At 37.7% G+C, this 23,227-nt stretch overlaps 2 protein-coding genes across 3 annotated transcripts in view; both read right to left on the reverse strand.

Annotated features, from left to right (window-relative positions):
• The window catches only part of Cad87A (cadherin-87A), a 68,024-nt gene extending 49,937 nt beyond the window's left edge, over positions 1–18,087 (reverse strand). For both annotated transcript variants that reach the window (XR_010823413.1, XM_066735203.1), the window contains exon 1: positions 17,484–18,087. Coding sequence is in view for 1 of the 2 variants with exons in the window: in XM_066735203.1 (XP_066591300.1) it covers positions 17,484–17,512 (29 nt within the window). In the remaining variant the exon portion in view is untranslated. The remainder of the gene's footprint in view (positions 1–17,483) is intronic.
• Positions 18,088–18,348: 261 nt separating this feature from the next.
• On the reverse strand, positions 18,349–22,933 carry His2Av (Histone H2A variant). Its single transcript, XM_066735728.1, has 5 exons — positions 22,853–22,933; positions 22,630–22,707; positions 21,112–21,225; positions 20,386–20,515; positions 18,349–20,293 (listed from the first exon to the last, which is right to left on the reverse strand). The coding sequence occupies exons 1-5, from the start codon at positions 22,853–22,855 to the stop codon at positions 20,232–20,234; spliced, it is 387 nt and encodes a 128-aa protein (XP_066591825.1). The 5' UTR covers positions 22,856–22,933; the 3' UTR covers positions 18,349–20,231.
• Positions 22,934–23,227: the final 294 nt, after the last annotated feature.

Here is a 23,227-nt window from a genome sequence, read left to right on the forward strand (position 1 = left end):
TCTATACTATAAACATGATCTATTCGGCGAGATATATTCCGATCGATTCACATAAACCTATTTAGCAACTTATGCACAAGGACGATAACCACCCAACATTCTAACCGGATACCCCATTTACGATTCTCCTATCAAGTTTTTGCCCCATTATCCAAACTTACTGGCCAATGAGCACGCAGCTTAGAATTATATCGATTCGTTGAATCTTATCACTGCGCTATTACAAAATTATTTTCTAGAATTTTTTAATAATCATCGAGCGTTTGTTTGTATTTTTTTTTCTCAATTTTTTGAGAATTTCTCTGATCGAACATTACAAATAATAGATGCGTGAGGAACGAGAATTTTATTGAGTATGGGGACGAACGATTTATTGAAATTAATTTTGTAACTGAGATTAATTTTTTGGAAGGAATGTATTGTAGGAAATATAGAATTCATGTGTGTAAATTAAGAAGGGTATAGAGTGAGAAGATTGTTCGCGAAATAAATTTTTGAAGCTGCTATTAATTTTCAGGGAGGAGTTATTACGTAAAATGAAATTTATAAGTGAGATTTAATAGGGTGAAGACAATGAACAGCCAGGTGAAGCGAGTTTTAATGAAAGTAATTAGAACACGTACCCCGGATTTATTGTATTCCTAGCTATATATAGCAACGTCTGGTCTGGTCATTGACGAATTTATCGGTAGAAACTTTTCACTTATATTAAAAATGAGAAATTTATCAAAAAAGACTAGCACTGTCGTTTTAACGAATCCTTTCTGTAATAGGTATATAAATATACTGTAATTTGCAAAAAGCCTATTTGGAGATTTAACATTTTACTGGAGAAATTTGCGAAAAGTCGATTGTACTACACAGTAGAAAATTTCACGTTTGAGCGAACAGCTTTATTCACTAACGTGCATGAGTAACACACATCGAGATTATTCTACTGTTTTCCTGTTGCACAAAAAAGAGTCTGATCATTAATGACTTTATCACTTAAAGCTTTTCACTTAAATTAAAAATAAGAAATTGATTAAAGAGACTATAAGGCGAGTTTTTGTTAATTTCCTAGCCTATTTGGAAATGTTACTGATTTACTGGACCAGTTTGAAAAGTCGAATGTACAACGTAGTAGAAAATGTCACGTTTGAACGGACAGCTTTATTCACTAACGTGTATGAGCGACACACATCGAGGTTACTTTACTGCTTGCCTGTTGTACAGAAAGGACGAGTGTCCATCGATCACACCCATCTGTCGCAGTAATGCCAAAAATAAATTTGCCATTTCCAAAGCGACGAACACGCCAGTAAAAAAAAGGTCCACTCGCAACGAGATAATCGTATATAAAATCATCGAGATTACAAAAGAGAAAATAGTGCTTTTGCAAAGTCCTCTTTGGACCTACTCACGATCAGACTTGAAGAAATCTATCTATCTACGACTTTTCCCTGACTATTCCCCCGAGAAATTGACTATCAGTCAGCTTGAAAATAGAAACACTCCTAAGAAGAGAAACCTAAATCTATGAAAGTTTCTATTTATTGTTTACTGTAATACTGTAGAAGCTCGTGGATATTGCAAGATATTATTAATGAATTATTACAAGTTTAACCAAGTAGAAGAAAGAAATGATTTTTGGAATTTCATAGCTGAAAGGAAGGGCCCGAGGCACAGTATATACATAGTTATCTTGAAGTGAGCAGCAAGTGTTCTGTACACGCGCGGGATTGGTGTATCAGAAACTGAGCGCTGTTTTCTGAAGGGGATGATTCTTAACTAGCTGTCATTACCCGCTGCTTGTATCCCCTTTGACTTTGCACAGTAGAGGTCTATCAACTTCTCTTCAGCAACTTTTATTCTTTCTTTCGCTTGGAAAAAAGCTCTCTCTATCATTATTTCTAATTAATAAAAAAAGTAGAAATGTGTGCAACATGGATGTTTTTTTTTTAATTAGGAATATAATATGTAAATTTTCTGCAGTTTTGTGCACATATGTTCGCACATATAGAATTGCCCTTGAATGAAATGTAACCTAAAGAGACCCTTTCTACTTCAAAGTCACAATTAGCCTAGTCTGCCACCACTAAATACTGCAAGCTATTTGCTGTGATTTTATACCTATGCTTTCAGTAATGTTACGCTCAATTTGCACGTAATTCAGGCTTTACAAGGAATGCTCATTGAAAATCTAGCCTCACGCATTCGTCTCGTTTAAAGCTCGTTCCTAGAAAAGATTCGTACGTTTCCTTTCAATCAAGGAGCTTAATTCCAATTGAAAAGTTCAGTTTCTTTGATTTCTCCAAAATTACGTATTCTTTTGCAAGTACTTTGCATCTCTCTCGAGTATAAATATGAAAATTCGTCGAACGTACGTCGAAATGACGAAGAGTTCCAAGACTGCAGATGAGCATTGATGGATGAAGAGGAAGAATGGAAGAACCGACAGTGATAAATAATTATCGAGGATTTTGAATGAACCATAGGAGCATCTCAACGATGAGATATGGAGGAATTGAAGTTTGCGGGAAGAGGATGCAGTGGAAGGTGGGTGGGAAGAGAAAGATTCTTGTAATCCGAGCTTAAGGATAATACCATTACTAACCAAAGAATTAAAGCAGAAGCAGCACTGGGGAGCATCTACGAGATTCTGTAGGATCATTGTCCAAAGCAGATGATATAATTTTACAGACAGTGTTACTATAATATTGTAACAAGAGTTATATATATATATATATAAACTTTGAGATACACAAAATCGCACAGAAATATATATTACAAAATTAATGAAAAATGTTTATAATTTTATAACAACGTACTAATAAGTACCAGCATATAACTGTATATATATATATATATATATATATATAAATAGAGGGTTCACAAGTTGCCTATTAGTCACCTAGCAACCAGAAGTGAAAAGCCTTTTACCATTGCGCGATCCTCGCATTTCCCAATGTACCATCAAACCCAGCATCACTGTGCTCACTGAACGTCTCCAGTGGTAATTCCATCGATCCAATGCCACCTCTTCGATTCCTTGAATTATTTCACATACCTCTGACTCTTTTCATGAATTTCAATTCCTCTTGTATATCTCTACGTATTTATCGAGTGCATTGGTGGTAGTGAGCAATGTGTAAAACGTGTATATATATATATATATATATATATATTATAACCGGGGGCCTATTAAATTAGTACTCCCAAATCGATTATTCGAGAAATAAATAAAAGCATCGTTAAAATATAGGACACTTACTTTATTCACAAATATCTACGGAACGGCAAGAAAAAAGGGGAGAAGCTATACAGAGTAAAGGATAGCCCTGCCAGGACTCACGCACACTTATTATACAATTCGGTCCTCTTTCGTACTTGCACTCAAGCAATCAGAAGGGACGGAAATAGAGGTAAAGGGGATTAGGCTGGAGAGAAAATGGAATACGCTGGGAAGGACGGAACGGTATACGGGAGGATAGGCAAATCAGGGAAAAAAGGGAGAGGTAATACCGGCTACTCTTTCGTGGGTCCTCCAACGGCAGCAATCTTAATCTTCGACGGCGATACAATTAGACAACTCAGTCGGTTGATCTCGGAAAGCCCCTTACAATATGGCACCACCGCGGAAAAGTACAGCACGGCAGTGCTATCGACAGTCCAGTCGACGGTAGGAGGACGGCGTAACAAGGAGCGAGCCTTGTTCCTTCTTCTTGGCTCAGTTACCCAGTTCCGTGTCTTCCTCATTTATACATGCATAATAGCCAATCAATCGTCCTGATGGATAGATGACAGTTGGCGTGATCCAATTAATCCAATCAATAGTCAGGATCGATCCTTGAACCAATTCCATTCCGGAGTTCGGCGCGAAATTGAGTTGGTATCACTGCTTGGAGATGAGGTGGTAGCGCTGCCTCTGATGGCGCGGACTTCGAACGCCGACGAGTGCTGGGACCGCGAGAGAGTAGGAGAAATAATGTAGGGACGGAACAGGGAATAAAGCAAGGATGGAAGGGGGGGGGGGGGGGAATTACTGGGACGGAACGGGGACGGAACGGGGAAGATATGTACAAGGGATATGGAATGGGAGAAGGGAAAAGCTACGTACAAGGGATACAGGACGGAAAGGAGAATAGAGAAGATAGATCAATTTCATATTAACAGGCTCGCATCCATATACTAATTCCTAAACATTCACTCCTCTCCCGCGTGCGGTAGTTACAATACTCTTACTTAGAGGACTACATGACCGACACACGGGAGATTATTCTCTCGCATACAGTAGTTAAAAAAAGGAATGTAAATATTTACAACGAGGGGTCGGGCGCGACCTCACGGACTCCATGCTACGCCGAACCAGGTAAAGCTACGCGTCTCTGCGTTATACGCAACTTAGGTAATTCGGTACTTTGGGTATTTATTCCCACTCAGGGGGAAGTAGGGTTGCACCGAAATAAAGAGAGGGGGAAGTGGGGAGAAGCAATGTGCTTAGTAACGTTTCACCACGTTACAATATATGTGCCAAAAATTGTGAAAATGGTCCAAGTCAATTCACACATTATTAAGAGCAACATTTTCATACGAAATTCACAAACAATTTCATCTTCCTTGTAAACTTCCATTATTGAATACTAATAAAATTTTAACTTAAAATGTTATACATAATATAAAAATATTTTTCTATTTATTCCAATGCAATTCATTGAATATCTCGAAACAAGAAATTGTGACTTGGACCACTTTCTTAATTATGTTAACATGTACATCTGCGAAAAATCGGGTTATTGGTATGATATACATCAATATAGTTTGTTTGACACATCTGGTCAATTATTATGCAGTCTGGTCAAAGTCATCGGGGAAATAAATTGAGAGGAAAGATGGAGGACAGCTGGGGCTCCTTTTCTGCAGTATATATATATATTTGTGTGTGCTCCAATCGTTTATATCCACAGCACGATTGGCGCTCCATGCCACGAATCGGAGAGCCCTTTATAGAATTTCCCAGGAGAAAATCACCTTACCCCGTACCAAACCCGATTCTTGTTCCCCTAGAGACGAGGCTGAAATATCTGTTTGCATAAGAGTCTGCGAATACCTGCTGAGTAAATAGCCATTGGAAATTTTCACGACTCCATTGGTGCAGCAAACTCTCCACAATCCCGAGATACCTCCAACACCTACCGCAATTAAAACTCTTGGATGAATGCCCAATTTTTTGGAAATCTTGTAGGAAAATTAATATCAAGCTTATTTTTTGAAAGAGACATGTTTTTAGTCGTTTATAATTATAAATATATTTTTTATTTTATTTTTGTTATTTAATTCCACAAACTGTCAAGAAAAAAATAATCTTCATTGTTGCGGTCATAGAAAAAAGTATAAAGATAAATTATTTGTTGTCTTCATACACATTAGAAAATTCTATACTGTAATACATTGTACATGTGTGAATGAACGAGTAATGCGACATATACTGCATAATTAAGTAGAGAGATGAGCAAAGGACACTACACCACGTGGTAAATTTTCGTCGCTTTTTCGGTACGATCTAATCGGTACGTGTTTACCGTTTAATCCTTCTTTTTCCATCGAGCCTCACCCTCGATCAATTACTCAGATGCAATCCCAGGAAACTTTAAAGCTCGGTCGAAACTTTTTATTTAAGTGGTGAACAAAGCTTCGATTAATCGCTAGACTGCATGGCGTTTCGGGAAAGCTTAACGTTGTAAGAGATCAGTTCTTAGTTGGAGTAAATTGATTGTCCCAACATTTGCAGAAATTTCTTCGAAAGCTCAGTAAAAAGAGTAAACAATTGAAATTCGCGCTAAAATAATGAGCATCGAAAACATTGATTGTGAAATTATCGGTCCTTTCAAATGCTTTAGTCGAGACGAGACAAGATTTAAAATGTAATTGAAATAGTAGAATTTTTATACAATGGCAGGATAATGATATAAATTATTTTATACAATTATCAGTATTTTCACAAATTATATCATGATTAAATATAAAAATTATAACGAGAAGATGAGGTTAAGGTTAAATTAATTATTGGGGTGCATGGTACCTGAGAGCTATATTTTTTCATATTTCCTGAGACTATAGAGCGCGAATAGACGAGGCACTTTACCATTGGAGAACCCAATTAATGATATTTACTACGCCTCCGAGGACGCGCTTACGAGTAAATAAACAAACGCTCTGTTTCCTTCCGACCGAGGAGCATTAATTGTTTCCATTGCAGGAAAACTGGAAATTGTTCAACTGCAAGATTGCTGCAATGCGCTCTCTTCTATCTTAAACTTTGATTTATCGAGCTATAAATTATAGAATATCACGCAGGAATTAATTTCTTAAATTTCAGTTTTAATTTTACCGATCATCGAGAAACAATTATAAATAAAAGAAGAAAGATGAAGTTTTTTCTTAGATTAGAGTGTAAAGAATCATAATAAATTACTACAATTTTCCGAAATATATATATATTTTTTTGGAAATATTTAATGGAATTTGAATTGCATACTGCTAGACCATACTGTAACGATGAGATTGTTGGGTTTCGTGTAAGAAGCTTTTGTGGTGAATTGGAGATGTTATTCTGGTCGGATGGCGATGGACAGTTTGGAGGGGAGGATTTCGTGTTGCGGAGGATAAGTAAAAAGAAGAAAAGACGAAAAGTAAAGCACACACACTGAGATTTTGCCAACTTGGCGCGCAACCTTGCTATATCTCACGTACGAGTAACAAGCATCCTATAGCTTCCCTTTAAATTAGTTCTTATCCAGTGGACGACGTGCACGAAGCTATATAGCTACTACATACGTGCAAACGTTTCAACTCGAAAAATTCATTAAAATTCCTTTGGTTCAAACACTATAATATAGTTTGAACATAGCACCAACTAATTGTAAACTGCATTTAATAATAATTAGAAAAATTAATTCAACGTAGAACACTTAGCAGTAATTATTTAACTACATTGATAATTTTTTCTTGAAAGAAAAACAGCGAAAAGGATAAGAATCTGTGCAGAAAGGAACGAGAGATCGAAAAGAAAGGCAATTCGCACTCATATTCCCTTCTCCCAGGCAGCAGCAAACAGTCCATTAACCAAGATAGGTCATTAATGGAAGCAGTTGGTCCGGAAAAATAATTGAAGCAAAGCCCTGCTACAGTGTACTTTGTTAATGACCAACAAAGGAGCTCTCCAATTGATTACCGTTAACCGTGCTATACTACTATAATATCGAGAAAACAATCATCTCGCTTTAGAAAATAATAATAGCGTTGAGTCGATACTGTGTACACTGGGGACAAAAAGTAGGCTAGCCTGTGGTTCAAGTGTTTCTCTCGTCGACTACCAAGTGTGGAAAAAAAGAGAGAAGAAGGTTAAAAAGGGTGAAACACACACAAAATTTGCAGTGCCAACTGTATGGTTCCCTTCTGCATCTATAAATCATTAAAGCACTGGATTTAATTGAGAATATGAATTTAATCATCGATATGATTGCATCTCGGGTCGCGCGACCACGGCGTTCCAAGTGTAAAATTTACTTTGCCTTGACCACAGAATTTTAACGCTTTATGAGTACATACGTGTCTCGAAAACGCAATTACGATAATAATCATGGTTTATCGGCATAATCGGTACTGTATAGCCTTATACTTACCATAAATAAAGGTCAAGCTCTTCCATCGATATATTTATGTAAAATGAAACTTATAAGGAGTACTAGCGAGAAACATAGATGTCGTAGCCACCTATCGGTAAAATTATGAGCTTTACTGCACATGCGCGTGTGGATACTGCAGCAGCTCCCACTTAAGAATCCTCATTTTTCCTCCATTGAGAGCCCATCAACGATACCGAAAAATGGATTCTTAATCGATAATTGCTCTATATTTATACAAAAGAAGAACTAATTGATTAATCCCACAAAATCCTACTTATTTATCGACACAATAAATACTATTCTATTAAATTGATAAAAGTAAGAGTGAAGCTGCAGATTTTTCATAATTTTCATAAACATGCTTATTGCGACAATAAAAATGTTTCGAATCCTGTTAATGAATATTACACGAAGAGAAGTTTTTCTCAATGTGTCTTAACGAAGAATTAGGCAGCCATTTTGAATTAGACGAAATAAGGGGGTTGAATGTGGTGGTGTTACCCCGGGCTTCTCTCTGCGGGTATTCGTATATATATATGTCTATGTATACAGGGGTGATTACACGGGGGATTAACGAATCACTCGAGCCTGGTTTTCATTGGTATACCTTGGAATCTCCTGGAAATTTGTCTTTTAGGTTATACGAGAGGGCCTTAAGGTTAAAATTTAGCACAAGTATATACTTTACTATATATATATATATATATATATAGAGTAGAAAAATAAATCCTTCAAGTTTTTTCAATTTCCTTAATTTTTAATTCTTAAATAAGAGAGGTCTTTGCTAACCTTCCTATATATATATATATATATATACACACATATATCGTCCCGTATTAAATTGAGGAAAGTGGAAAAGTTTTAACGAGAGGCTTTCGTCGCGCTGCAACTGCATAGAGCAAAAGAGGGCAGAGATTAATATTTGTAACAGACTTTCCCACTATATTTCCTTAAGAAAATAAATTGATGAAAACAGGAGAGCGAATTAATTTTAGAGCTCCGCGCTCTCGAGCCGGAGTCGTCAGGGCTCTTTACCCGAACGTAATAAATCTTTGACGGTGAGAAAATTTCTGCAGTAAATCCTCATTAAAATTTTATCGACGAGGGATAGAAAAGTTTTCGTGGTTGAACAATAGTTTAGGTCAACGTTTATATATATATATATATATATATAGGCTTGCACCAGTGCTCCCTCTCGAGTGTATTTTTCAAGGACACGGATACCGGAAGCTCTAAAAGAAGAGTTTGCGAATTCCTCATGAGCAAATCGAGGAAAACTAGGGAATATCGAGATGAGGAGCAAAAGAGGAGTGATGTATCAAGGTTGCTTATTATTATTTGTGAAATTTGCAGGTGTTTATTCATTGGAAACTAGCCTGAGAGTACATTGAGCGAGTAGCGCGAGCGACTCGCTTTGACGTAAAACAAAGTCGATCGAAGGTTCAACGAACCCTCGCGACGGGCGCCAGGCCTAACTCTTTTCGCATATTCTGCATTTCTGCTGAAAGCTCCGCAAATCACAAAAAGCTCCATGCATGCACTCTTCGTCAAATTAATTCCTCCATGTTCCTCTAATTGCTCTCGGAATTTCTTCACATTTCGACAATTGGGTAAATCGAATTTAAAATTTTTCCAAAAATTCTCCAGTCTCCGTTATAAAATCGTATATATATATATATATATATCTATACATACATACTGTTCTCGTTTTTTCGCAGTTTCGCATGGCAGACTCAAAGTTCCGCCATAAAGTTGAAAGCAGGAAGAAAGAAAAGGATGAGCCTGAATGTGTGTGTGTATACGGTGTGCATTTGCAAGAGAGTCGAAATGGGTATCGCGTTGATGCACACTGGGATTAGATTTGCTTGTAGTGGTACGAGAGATTTGTGCTGATTTGAATTTATATCCTTGAATTTTCGCCAGAAAGTGTAGCCGGGAATTTTATTTTATTTATATTGAAAAATTATATTATTTTTCAAGCCACGAAAAAACATAGAAAACTCGATTCCTAATGGACTAGAGTTTTTTTTACAATTATATAAATCTACCTTGTTATATATATATTCGACAAATATCCAATTAATTCCTGCCAATCCACACAGACATACATTATATATATACACACAAAGTACAAAGTTTGACACTCTATAAAGAAATGGGAAAAGAACGCGTGATCGAATGAATGGGTGAATGGAAAAGTAAGAGAGATCGAGAGAGAGAGGCGAGAGAGTGTTATATATATATATATATATATATATATATGAGGAGAGAGAGGGACATTTCCGGTTGAGACTGAAAATTCGCTACACCTTCCATTGAAAACAGTTATATATCCATGCATCGACTGACATAACTCGCGAGGCACCCTCGTCAACGACGAAAGGCCTCCATTTTGTAGCTCTCCCCCAATTCTCCGATCATCCAGCTTGAAATAATCTGTTTACATGAAAACATCCCTCGAGAAAAAGAATTATTGGAAAGTTTGATTTTTAAACGAATAAAATTATTATAATAAAATTTTTGTTCTATTTTGAGGGGATTTTATATTATTTTTTTCTTTTTTATTTTTTTTGTTTTCTTTGGCCGAGGAATCGATTGGTGGAAAAGTGGAAGAATTTTCTTGTATAATTACTACATAGTGGAAACATATTGCCCAAAACCACGAATTCCTCCAGCACCAACTTTGAAATCCTGCTATCCTTCCAAGCTGAAAATTCACTTTACGCTTGCGGATAAATAGGTTTTCTAAGCCAATTTGCTTATCCCAAGTGGAAGGTAGGCGTGTCGGAATCAATTGGAGAGTGTGGGAAAGCGAAAGGGAGTAATAGAGGGGAAAATAATAATACATTTGGAGCTGATTAATAAATAAGTGCAGGATAAAGTGGCTGGAGTATTAAATAATTCATTGTGTTTCATTATCTTTGGGAAATTTGTAAAATTGTACAAACTATATTGATACATTCGGAAGATTCTGGCATAACATATTCAGGCCAGAAATAAACCTATATAGACTGTGAAAAAGTTGGAAAGTTGCGGATATACAGTCTCCTTATTTTATCTCGTTTAATATTTCCTCCCTTGTGCAATTATGCAGGCGCTCCATCGATCTGTTCTATATATACTGCTTGAAATCGAAATAACGACAATCCTCTTCCTGCACTGTATCGAATCGCTGAATCTCAACGATATTTGCTGCTGCGATATTTCGTTGGAGCAAGCCACATGCTACAGCAGCACATTGTTGCAATAATTCTGGTAAAAATGGAGAAAAAATGATAAATAAAAGTGCTCCAGCTTCGTTAAGAAACCGAAGAAATTGCATGCAATAAGTTATCGATAAGTCTGCGGAGCACTCGCGACTGCATACATTTCCAGGGGAGGGGGGAGAGAGGGGGGAGAGAGGGGGGAGAGAGGGGGGAGAGAGAGAGAGAGAGAGAGAGAGAGAGAGTTAATGGGAATAAGGATAAGCGCAAAATATTGTGAAAAAGCTGGATGCGGCATGTTACTTGATATTTCCTCTCTTGGATTATTCAGCCTCCATCTGTTATCCCGTTTGTGAAAGCGAAAGAACAATCTCCTCTTCCGCACCGTATCGAATCGCTAATAAATCTTTTATAAGAATATTTAGCCGGCTGAAAGTTGAGCGCGAAGAGCGAACGAGATGGCATATAGTGCGCGCGCGTGCGTGCGTTGTTTCAGCTTTTTTCTTGCTTCCTGTTGGATGAAAAAAAGATAGACGACGGGTTCAGTGGGAAGCGGAGATATACTCGAAGGAATCATCGAGCGTGTCGGTCGGTATATGCGAGACGAGCCTTGTTCCACGGTTGGGGCGTCTCGAAATGTAGAAAGTCGAGTTTACCGAACCTGATGCATCACTGCTGCTACCTCCATGCTTATAGACTCGTGTATACGAATATTTTCCCGCACTCATAAGGGAATCGAACGTGAAAATAGATTAGAAACTTGTAAATCAGCTTTGTCCGATGCAAAGCGAGAGAAATGCTAGAAAAAATATAGAAAACAATATAGATGGCGGATGACGATGATAAGCTGCAGCGTTGGAACCTCTTACCTACGCATGCATGCACCGGAAGTCATCGAGGCGTCGTGCCGAGAGTGTGCACGAGTTCCCATTGCAGGATTATGAATGAATATGGGAATTGGAATGCTGGTCGATCCCACGTGTTTGGATGTAGAAAATAAGAGGACCGCGAGTCTCTCTCGCCGCGGTTGTTATACGCGCAAGAAGCGAGAGTATGGAGGCTTTGTGTTTTAATTAAATAGTTACGTAATGATTTCTCTCAGCTTAGGATTTTCCCCACATCTCGCATTCGCTTGTCCGTAAATCTGCCGAAGCTTATAGATATGCGGCAGGACGACGAGGCTTTTGATGATCGATCAATGGTGTCCTGCGCATGCACACAATCATTAAAATAGCTGTAATGATGACTCGTGCTGCTGCTCGGATAAATAGTGGAATGTCTCACCTACTTTTCTCCCCTGATCGCGTTCCCATGCATCCACCGGTTTAACTAGTACGTTATCATCGCATGCTTGCGGCTATATTGCCGCTGTGATAAGGGGACCGACTAACCACTTCCACCTATAGCGCGTTACGGCCGTGGCACGCTAAGCTTTATTACGAGATCCTTTCCCAAAACACAAACTTGTTTGATTTCATCTTGACGAAGGAGCTTTGGTGGATGGATTTTTGAAAATTACATTCACACAGAACACTAGTTTTCTTTGCTTCCATAAGGCTGATGATCATTGCAGGCATCTGCGGACACTGGTATAGAAATCGCGTTGAAACAATCGATCTCTGCGCTCGTTTCACCACTCGTTTTCTCTCATTACTCGAGCGAGAAATCGGTACATATAGAATTGCAACGAGAGGGAATGATGATTTTTTTTTCATGTCGAAGAAAGATGGAGGTCGCGCATGCAGCTCAGTTACTCTTCATCTCATTAATTGCGAGATTCGATCGTCTGGAAAACACAAGCTTCTTTTCCATTTGATATATATATATATATAGCTGAATGGCTTTTGAAAAATGAGAGAAAACCATTTTTCTTTTGCTTCTTCGGAATGATCATTGATATATGGACAGTGATATATAGAAATCGAGCGCGTTAAATCCTCTATATATAAAATCGCTTTCTGCCCTGCATTTCTCTCGCAGAGATCTGCATCATGCATACATCAGGAATCGCAACGAAAAGGAACAAAAATCTTGCTTAACGTTGAAGAAAGAGGAAGGTCGCAGTTATTCGTATAGTCTTATCAACTTTATTACATATACATGCAACTTGCAGTGGATAATCACTGATAACAAGAGGATATAAATATTATCACGAGCTTGAGATTCTCGAGAGTCCTGGGTTCAGCTAACGCGATATATACATATACAATACACTTGGTACGATGGCATATTCGAAAAGTGGGAGTGAGCGAAGCGTTCGCCATTGGCCATTGCAAAATAAGCAATCTGGGTTTATGGGACGCCATCGGCTCAAGACGGTGGAATAATTTCTTCGGGAAGAGATTCGAGTCGAAGAAGAGGATGATGATGGAGCAATTTTGAGGAATCGCAAAGATGTTTGTCAGGCAGGAAGTTGGTGGATGGTTTTAGGTTGGAGGATGGGAGGCAGCGATTCGAGTTATCGCCGCGCGCGCGCCTCTACGACTTGACGTTTAGAAGAAACCGCAGGCGGGTTCTGAGCGACGTGTACGATCCGTTAGCACATCCAGCGGGTCATCGACCATTTCCAGAGGCCGTAGGTATATACGCATATATATATATATATATATATACAGTCGCTTAGAATCGTGCGAGAAAACCTGTCCGATTCTGACTGCGGATCCATAATATATGCAGGTATATACACACATATATAAAAAAAGTTTTAAAGAATTTTCTTTATATATCATAAAAATAATAAGTAAATTAATTAGAATTTTTCAATTTTTCCCTACAAAGTTATAAGTTTAATTATTTATTCATGCCACTAAGGAGAGATTCGCTTCTATTTGGCACATTTTCAGGGTCTTATATGTATATATACCGTTACTGTTGTCTTTCTCTTTCTCTTTCTTGATGAAATATCGTTATATATAGATACAAAAATAAACCACTACACACATTGCACAAGAGGCACAAACACTAATGAACTGTAAACTTTTGCGAGTTTTGCCGTACGTTGCGCGGGGACGCGTGCAATTAAATACGAGTATCTTCGATCCTGAAGAGCAATATTCTTGCAGGCTTCGCGATTCTCGTTCGGTTTCCATTCGAAGTCAGTTGACTTTTGGTGAGAAAGGAGTCGTAAAGGATTATCTAGCGAAGGATAGATTACACGATAACTATATGTATATATATATATATAAATAGAATAATTGCAACGGTGGAGCAGAGGTGATACATTGGAAATTTGCAAGGCAGAGAGAACTTGCAGTGATTAGAAAGAGAGAAAAAGACACGCGTATATATATATATACACATCATAGGAGAGCAACGAGGAGAAAAGATTGAAGTAACGGTTTAAAGCCGAGATATCCACATGGCTCGTTCGAAAGATACGTTTCCACGCTGCTAAACCTGACCCAGGCTTCCCACATCTATTCTACACACGTATAAACGCGCGCGCGTCTACGTCTTACGTATATTTGTATATATACAATGTTCTGCTTGACGACTTTCAACCGAGTCCAAATAAAAACACTCGTAATTTTTCTGCTTTTTTTTCTTTCGCGTTTCATAGATTCTTTTCTTCTGCCTCCCCCCCCCCCCCCCCCTCCTAAATGCACTCTTCTGTGAGTTAAACGCAAACATCTCTTTATTGGAAAATCAACCAGTGGTCAATGGGTCATCTTCTTCTTCGGTCTAATTTTCACTGGAAACGCGTAGATGCTCATATAACATATATTTACAGCGTATATACACTGCTCTACTTAACAATTTGAAACCACGTCTAAATAAAAAAAAAAGTATTTTTTCTTTCAATTTCCTCTTTTCCTTTCACACAGATCCTTTTCTCCTACCCCTTACTACCAGCTAAAACGAACAGTCTTTATTGGAAAATCAGTCAGTGGCGACCGAGTCGTCTTCCTCCTTCGATCTGATTTTCACTCGAACCTGATGAAAACCCTCTCAAAGTTTGACGTATATATATATATATATATATATATATATATTAGATGGAAAACAACTCATCTCGGAAGAGAGAAGAGAGAAATTGGAAGGATCTTTATAAAGCAAGGAGTTTATTTAAAAGTGAGAGAGGGAGGAGGAGAATGAACGAGAAGCGTAAGCAAAAATATAGGATGCGAGGGAAACGTCGATGAACCCATCACACGCTTCTGCAAAATAATAGACATCTATTTTATCGCAGGTGAAACCCAAGTTATTCTCCTCCTCCGTTCCAACCGGTTGTCAAAACAAACCCGATATCGGGACGAGATGAATTCTCATTTCAGGACGCAGAATTGCAGAATAAACGCGAAATACGAAAACCAATACATAGGAATAAGCAGAATTAAAGGAAATTCTCTACGAAATGATAAATTATTAAACTCTTGTCTGGAAAATTATTATATATAAATGTTATAATATATATAATTATTGTTTTTTATGTGTATATATATATATATATGTCACTCTACTACCTAATAAATCATTTTATTGAAAAATATTCAAGTTTCGCAGCATCATTGTAAAATTTAATTTACAGTGATAGTAGCTGACACGTTGAATGACAAATCTGGAAAATAGGTTTTGGGAATATTTGGGATTTTGGAAACTTTCTGATTTAGTGAAAAAATTATTCAGGAGTTTCGGAATTTTTTTATGTATTTGTTGATTGGTCAATGTGATTCATATTTCATTATTCACGAGTTAATTAATTTTTACATATAGAAATAATTATGCTATACAATACTGCGAAAAATAATTATTCCCATTATTTTTCCTAATAAAAACTTGGTGCTTTTTACGACCTTGAGATACAAGTAGGAACGTGAAAGAAGAAGACTCAACGTGGACGCTGATTGGGAAGATAGTTGGCTGGCTTAATTTAAGTATGAGCAATCTTGATTACACTCTAACAAAGAAAACAGCTGCAGAGATGCATGAATGGCGTGCTTAGAATGATTTCTTCGTCGAGTGTGGGTCAAGCCAAGCTCCGGTATGACGAGTGATAAAAAAAGTCATAGCTCACCAGGCGCCAATCACACGCGAGTGTATCGCATTGTTTTTAAACCCGATAACGATTAACCTACACAGGTAAATCCGCCAGAATGTTATTATTTTTAATAACAAAACGAATAAAATCACGGAAATTCATGTTCATCCTGTCAGCGATGAATAAAATCCATAAAAAACTTCTCTCTCTCTCTCTCTCTCTATATATATATATATATATATATATATATATATATAATATCATAATATTTGAAAAAAAATTTAATAAAAAATCATCTGGAAAAATGAATAAAAAGAAATTCTTTAAATAGAAAATTTCTGGTTGACATCGACAGTGAAATATTCGCGTAATCGTTCAAACTGGTCTCGTTCAATGATCCTAAAGAGTAAAGATGCACTTTTATGCGCTTTCCACGGTAGAAAAATTTTCTTTGGCCTCGACGCTGCCGCAGATATTTCCCGATCCGTCGTAGCACGGTTGACTTTCGTTCCGAGAATGATTCCGTGTTCATTCCCCCGTGAACATGGCGTTCGCTGGAAGCTACCTATATATATATATATATACATATAAAACGACAGTGTATGCGCTACCTACGTAGTTCACGTACACACACACACACACACACACACATGTATGCATGGGAGATTAACTTTCACCGCGGCATTTGCCAGCGGCGCGATGACGTTGACAATCGAGCGACCTTGCCATCTCAGCTATTTAGAATTTATATATATATATGTATGTGTGTGTATAGGTGGAGTATTCTTCAAATTTCTAGCTCCTTACACATCCTTGATAAATTTACTAAACGTTTAGTTTGAATCTCACATTTTTTCTTCACTTTGTCCTTTCTTTCGTCGTGAAGAATGCTCCGGAAATTCTGATCGTCTTTTGATATGATCAACGTGTTAAAAATAGGAAAATAGTGACGATGTATATGTAAATATATGCAAGAGAGATTTCCAGCTCCTTACATCCTTGATGAATTTACTCAAAATTTACTTTAATCACCAAAATATTTTCAGTACTTTGTCCTTTTTTTCGTGCCGAAGAACGCTCCAACAATTCCTACCGTTTTCTAATACGACCAACGTGTGAGAAAAACGAGAACTGTGATATAATAACGCGTACATGAAAATGAGACGCGTAATAAAAAAATTCACACAATAAAAGAATTTCACGTTAATTGCGCTTATAGGATTATAGAAAAAATTAATACTTGATTTATCTTGCTACATCCTGTAATTCTTCGTTAAAGAATTTAACGAAACAGGAATTATCATGCATCAGATTGTAATTTATTAAATATTCTTAGTAAAATAATGATAAATTTTGAAAATAATATTCAAACTTTAATTTTTCCAACAAAAAAAAAATACGATTAAAGAGAAAAATTTCGTAAAGAAAAGTTTAAAGCACAGAGAGAAAGAGAGTAGGCGTGAGATTAATTAACCGGATTAACGCGTATTGCGGACCACGTGTATAGCACGAGAGAATTGGAGCTTATTCTAGGCTTGCGTCACCGCTCGAGAAATATTCACTGGTAAAATTGCAGCTCGTTGGACGAGTAAAAAGCAACAGCTTGTTGCGCGAATAGCGAAGAACGATTGTTACCTTGGCCGTTCCGTACGTTCAGCTGCCATCCTCTTGGAAAATCCTGCAAGACTTCTCGAGGACCAAGTTAGCAGGTTGTCAACATGTTAGCGCGTTCGGTAAGCTGAAAAATTCTGCAACTCCTGTATATCCGGTTGGGGTGATCGAACCAGGCGCGGATATCCTTAAGAGAGTCCTGGAGCGTTGATAATGCGGTCCAGATGTCGGGAACGCGGAACGAAAGGACTCGCCCAGGGGAGGATGCTGAGGATCCTGACGCGCACGAGAGAGGGGGAGTGGGAGGCTCGCAGTCACAGCAAGATGCACTTGAAACTTGGCACTAACCCGGAAGAACGCTGAGTAACCGGTACGCGAGAATCAAGTGACTGGAGGAACCACCCAAATTCCTCCGGAAGAGCACATGCGGATTATCGCGCGAATGACAAGAAATGATTTTTATTCCTTGGTACAGCACACTTGTAATTCACGGAACCGAAACGGTCTTTCTCCGACACTCGCCCTGCCGACGCGACGGCGCTACTCGTGAAAGGCGACCAAGGCGACTGCTTGCTTGCTTGCCAGTGCTTGCTTGCGGTTCTTACCGTCACCCGTGTGGGGAGCTCCAGCCAGCTCCAGCTACACAGGCAGCACACAACCTATATCTATCTCGCTCCGTTCCATTGGCAGTGCTACCCAGTGCTGCCCTTCCCGAACCCCTCCACTCCTTTCCCCCGGAACGCCTCACCCAAGAAGCCGCAAACCTCCCATGTATCACAGGATTGGTCGCTGCTCCTGGAAACCGGATTTATCCTACCCGCTCCTTCCCTACGGTGGCAGCACTTGCACGATGTTTCAAATTTTTCGACAATTCACGGAAACGCGCATACTTTTAAAAACTTATTATTTATTATGTTCATCACCTTCGAGCTTTCTTTCGATCAAGTATTAACAAGGTTTTGGTACATGACATTGAATATGCTATTGTCACGCTCTATCTTCTTCCACGTGCGTTTATTGTAAATATTTAACATTGAAACGTCGCTTTGAGACTTTTTTATTAAACTGTTCTTGAATAAATTTATGAGCTCACGGCTTAGCTGTGGATTTATAGTAAAATTTAGGTTTATTATGAAAGTGAACGTTTTACATATGGCTGGTGTTTAATGCAAACGGCGTTCAGCCGCTTGGTATACAGTGAAAATTACACTAAATTACGCAAGTAACAATAGTTATACAAATTATAAAATGAAGAATTATGAGAACAAGACCAAGAATAGTTAAGTATATTTTCCTTAAAACTGCACAAGCTTATTGCGCACTACGAATTATGATAATCTTGTATTATTTATCTTACATTTGAAACGCATTCGAAAAGGTTTACATTATAATCGAATCGAATGCCGCTTGCGTCCTCTATAGTCGCTGCTGCTACTTCATTTCTCGTTAATTCGGTAATAAAGGTGTAATGGATCGAAAAAGCTTTCAGTCTCAAAATTCTATTCCTGTACAATAGATTATTTAACTTCTTACGCTCATTATTTAATCGAAATGCTCTTTCGCGACGCATGTAACTTGAAATAAAGAAAATATTTCCTTTTTGTTTACATTGTCGATACTACTGATAACACAATCGAAAAGAACTTAGGGTCTTTTCCAGTTAATTTAAAAAGCTTTTAACAAAATGATACTTACAAATTTAAAATCGAGACTGAAAACTTTAAAAGCTTCATTCAACATAATCACTTTGAAGGTAGAAGAAATGTCAAAAACTAAAAGGTTCATCCTACTGATAAATCATCATTCCTCTTTGACGGTCAAGAGTGTGCTCTAGTTTACGAGATATTAACGCAAATGCATTTAACACTAAGAGCATTCGGAGAATAAAAACGATACTTAATTTAAACAAAACAGAATCTCGGGAGCAAAAATTCAAGTTATTTTTTATAGGCTCGTTTTCGCTAATCAAAAAAATATTGCAATTTAAATATTTTTCAATTTTACACGCGGTCCAACATTTAAACAGAGATCATTGATATTGCAATGATTTACAATGCATTGTTATAATTAATTTTTTACAAGAGTTGATTAGGAGGCCCAAAATTTTGCCGAGCAGTGCATAAGTTACGTTTTGTGCACAAATATAGATATATATATATACACACACGCGTGCGTATACACACATACATATCATTTTTAAATCAACTTACAAGTCAAATGTATAATAGCTATATGCACTTCTCGAGGGCGCATGAAATATGAAACAAAAAAAATAATAATAATAGTAGACAAAATCGAGAATGTTGTAAGGCTGGAACGAGAATAGAAACAGTCAGTGTTATAGCATTGAAAAAAGTTATCGTCAAAATAGAGCTCTAAATTATACTAGGGATGCAAATAGTTTCTTTGCACAAATAGCATTGAATGAAACGCTGATGTTTTGAGCGAGCCATGCTACAACGTATCGCTCGTCAATCATTAAGCAGCATTATGTACACTTAGATATTCCATGCTCTTTTCTTTAGCCTTTCCATATTTTTCTTCTCTTTCCAAATGCCAATTACGTATTGTAAATTTGCCTTTTCTCTTTAACCGTCATTACCTACATTAAATTATTTCAATAGTTATTTTATTTATATATCTATATATTTATATCACGCCAGTCTCTCTCTGTCAATTTAGTAACGTAGGTACACTCTGTTAACAATCACTCTGCTGCTTTGCTTTGTCTTGTCTACTTTATCTTCAAGCGTTCTTGAACACATCACTAATTTATGCTGGTTTTTGTGAGCCCTTCTTACCAATCAACGATTTGTGAATATGTGGAATAACACCTGTGATTGACAAAACAAAATCGTTAAAAGCCGCAATTAATTTATAAGCATGAAATATATCGCGTTCAATAATAAAAGACAAGTTTTCGTACCTCCTCCTGCGATGGTAGCTTTTATTAGACTGTCCAATTCTTCGTCACCACGGATAGCCAATTGCAAATGTCTCGGTGTAATACGTTTCACTTTCAGATCTTTGGAAGCGTTTCCCGCCAACTCCAATACCTGACAAAAATAAATACATTCATGTATCATCTAAATAAATACGTTTCAGTTGAATACTTTATGTGGACGTGTGGTGTTACTAATACCTTATGCGTGCGAAGCGCGGTTTCGATATCAAGTGCGTAAACAAAATTTTCACTTTTTATTTTATCGCTTTGCATTATGATCCTCGGAGGAAAAAAGGAAGTAAATGTTTACGAAAAAACTAGCAGGATCCTCTAATATTAGCGGGAAATTTAAGAAACAAAGAGTATGAATTTATTAATTATATAGAATAAAAAAAGGCTTTTTATCAACAGTATTATTTAGACAGAAAAAAATTCTGATTTGTGCATAAAAGGATGAAATTAGAAGAGTGAAGATTCGACGTTTAAATTTTGGCGGGAAAAATCAGCCATATCGCGGTAAGCGTCAGTGACGCCAGGCCAGTGTATGGCGTTGGCTAGTCGGCAACAATGTCCACGGATCGTTGTGTGCGTTAGGTCACATCATGTCTCTCCCATTCTAGATCTTACGAAATCGCATGTCTGTTTCACTTTCGCACACATGCAGAAGCGCGCGCGCGCACACACATACACGAACTCGCAATTACTCACCTCGGCCGTAAGGTATTCCAATATAGCGGCACTGTAAACCGCCGCGGTAGCACCAACGCGACCATGACTTGTAGTTCTGTTTTTCAAATGTCTGTGTATTCTTCCAACTGGAAACTGAAAAAAATCAAGTTTACAATAAACGCAGAGAATAGAGTTTCTCGAGACAAGTGATAAGAGAAAGAAAATAATAGCAAAAAGTTGACGATTAGAAAGGTAAATATTTTCGGGTTAGGATGTGTAGTAGAGCGTAGGTAATATCCGTTCAAATAACATTTGTCCGTATAGCGTCAGCAGCTTTACACACACAAAACGTTGAGCACGAGAAGCGATAACAATTTTGCTGTTGTTTTACGCGTTAAACGATTAGTCTCTGCTTTTTTTGTCGCTTATTCACGATTTCCTCTTGACACTAGCCCGGAATTTTACTCGATATCCAGGCGTAAGACCGTTTTCCCAGTCGTTGCCCATTTCCTACGCGAAATATCGAGCGGTGGACTATATGATTCGGCTTTCCAGCTTTACTTCGGGATTTCGTCATCCAAGTGAACGCCCTTAAATTAACTTTGAACAGCCACAAACCCGAGAAATAATCAATTCCACTGTCAGTCGTGAGCTTTCCTCCCGGGCCGACTGGTAATTTTGACAGACCAATGAAATCAAAGAGACACTATCAACGATTCTCAATTGACATTTTAACAACACAGTGATAAAACGACGTTTTGAAACTATTATTACGAGTACTCCTTCTCGATGGGCCGTATTAATTATACTCAATGATACATATATGTCCGCACGCACACTTAAAAAATAGTTACCGAAATAAACGCAAATTAATCAATGATTTGTCTTGTTTACTAATCACATAATTGCTATTACTTGATTACTTCGAGAAAGACGTTGTTTGCAAACACTTCGATGACAACTGCATATAATCAAAACAACACTCAACGAACCGAACCACACTTTATCAGATAAAACTAATCTGATTTCAATAAACACAATGATAACTTTGTTGTAATACGAACGGTATACCGAAGTACCAATCCAGATCAAGACAGATTTATTTGTTTAAATACGATAAAAATTGTAGTAATTATAAGACAGGGGAACGGAATTGAAAGATTTGTGAGGGGGGGGGGGAGCACACAAACACTACAACGGTTTGACTCGACTGGTTTGAAAATGCCCGAGATGCAAGTAAGAGTATTGGCGACTTAATTTGAAAAATACACCATGAATTTCTGATTTTTCCATAGCATCAACAGTTGTTTGCGTTCGCAGAATTATTTGGAATTAGCTAAAATCACTTTTCTCACCGAAATATATTTACTTTCCCGAAAAAAAATTGATTAAAAACCAATTGAGAGAAGTATCCCATTTTTCGCGCCAACTCGGCTTATTTAACCTTTCGATTAGACAAATTAGATGAATTATTGGTACGTCGATATGTGCCATGTTTAAAATGTTAGTAAATTTGGTCGTATAAAATTGTGAGATGAAATTGGTTCACTGACTTACCTGTAAACCAGCCCTCGCAGAACGAGAGACCGCCTTCGCCTTTGCTTTACCAGAATCTTTGCCCGCTTTTCCACCAGCCTGTTTACAGATGAAAATCACCATTAATTTGTAAGCTAATTCCACGAAACTTGGACAGTAGGCAGATGAGATTCAGAGGAACACGTTTGTGAAGTTATTTTGGTCGGATGGCTTAGGGATATGGGAAAAACTTGCGGATACTCACCATTATGCGACGAGAGCCTTTTGGGTTCACTACACGACAGACTTACGCAGAGAGTACAGATGACGCCGTCTAACCACAATCCCGCCAAATGCGCTTGGCGCTGTTAGCGTATCCGCGGATGCATCACGTGATCTTCACCAACCAATCAGAGTGCTTTAGGAAAATACCACGACGCCATCTGGCTCAAACGAAACGAACCTCTGGTAAAGCCGCGGTTTTCGTAAATCAATTTTTTATTTCTCTTTCCAAACAGAAATTTTTTTGTAGTGATTACTTTTGCTCCAATATATTAATCTTCAATCTTAGCATCTTTAAAAATAAACCTTTATTTGCCCAATATGTAATCATCAAACCTTGTTCAGACTATTACATTTT

The sequence above is a fragment of the Prorops nasuta genome, unplaced genomic scaffold, assembly GCF_024137725.1.
Source record: "Prorops nasuta isolate Cenicafe-Biocafe unplaced genomic scaffold, Cenicafe_Pnas_1.2 PNAS00014, whole genome shotgun sequence".
Classification (NCBI taxonomy): Eukaryota; Metazoa; Arthropoda; class Insecta; order Hymenoptera; family Bethylidae; genus Prorops; species Prorops nasuta.

What these genes read in the sequence shown, in the direction of transcription:
- His2Av (XM_066735728.1), bottom strand. An exon ending in TGGAATACCTTACGGCCGAG is followed by an intron (nt 20,516 to 21,111) that starts GTGAGTAATTGC and finishes TATTTTTGTCAG; the next exon opens with GTATTGGAGTTGGCGGGAAA. An exon ending in AGCTACCATCGCAGGAGGAG is followed by an intron (nt 20,294 to 20,385) that starts GTACGAAAACTT and finishes TGTCAATCACAG; the next exon opens with GTGTTATTCCACATATTCAC.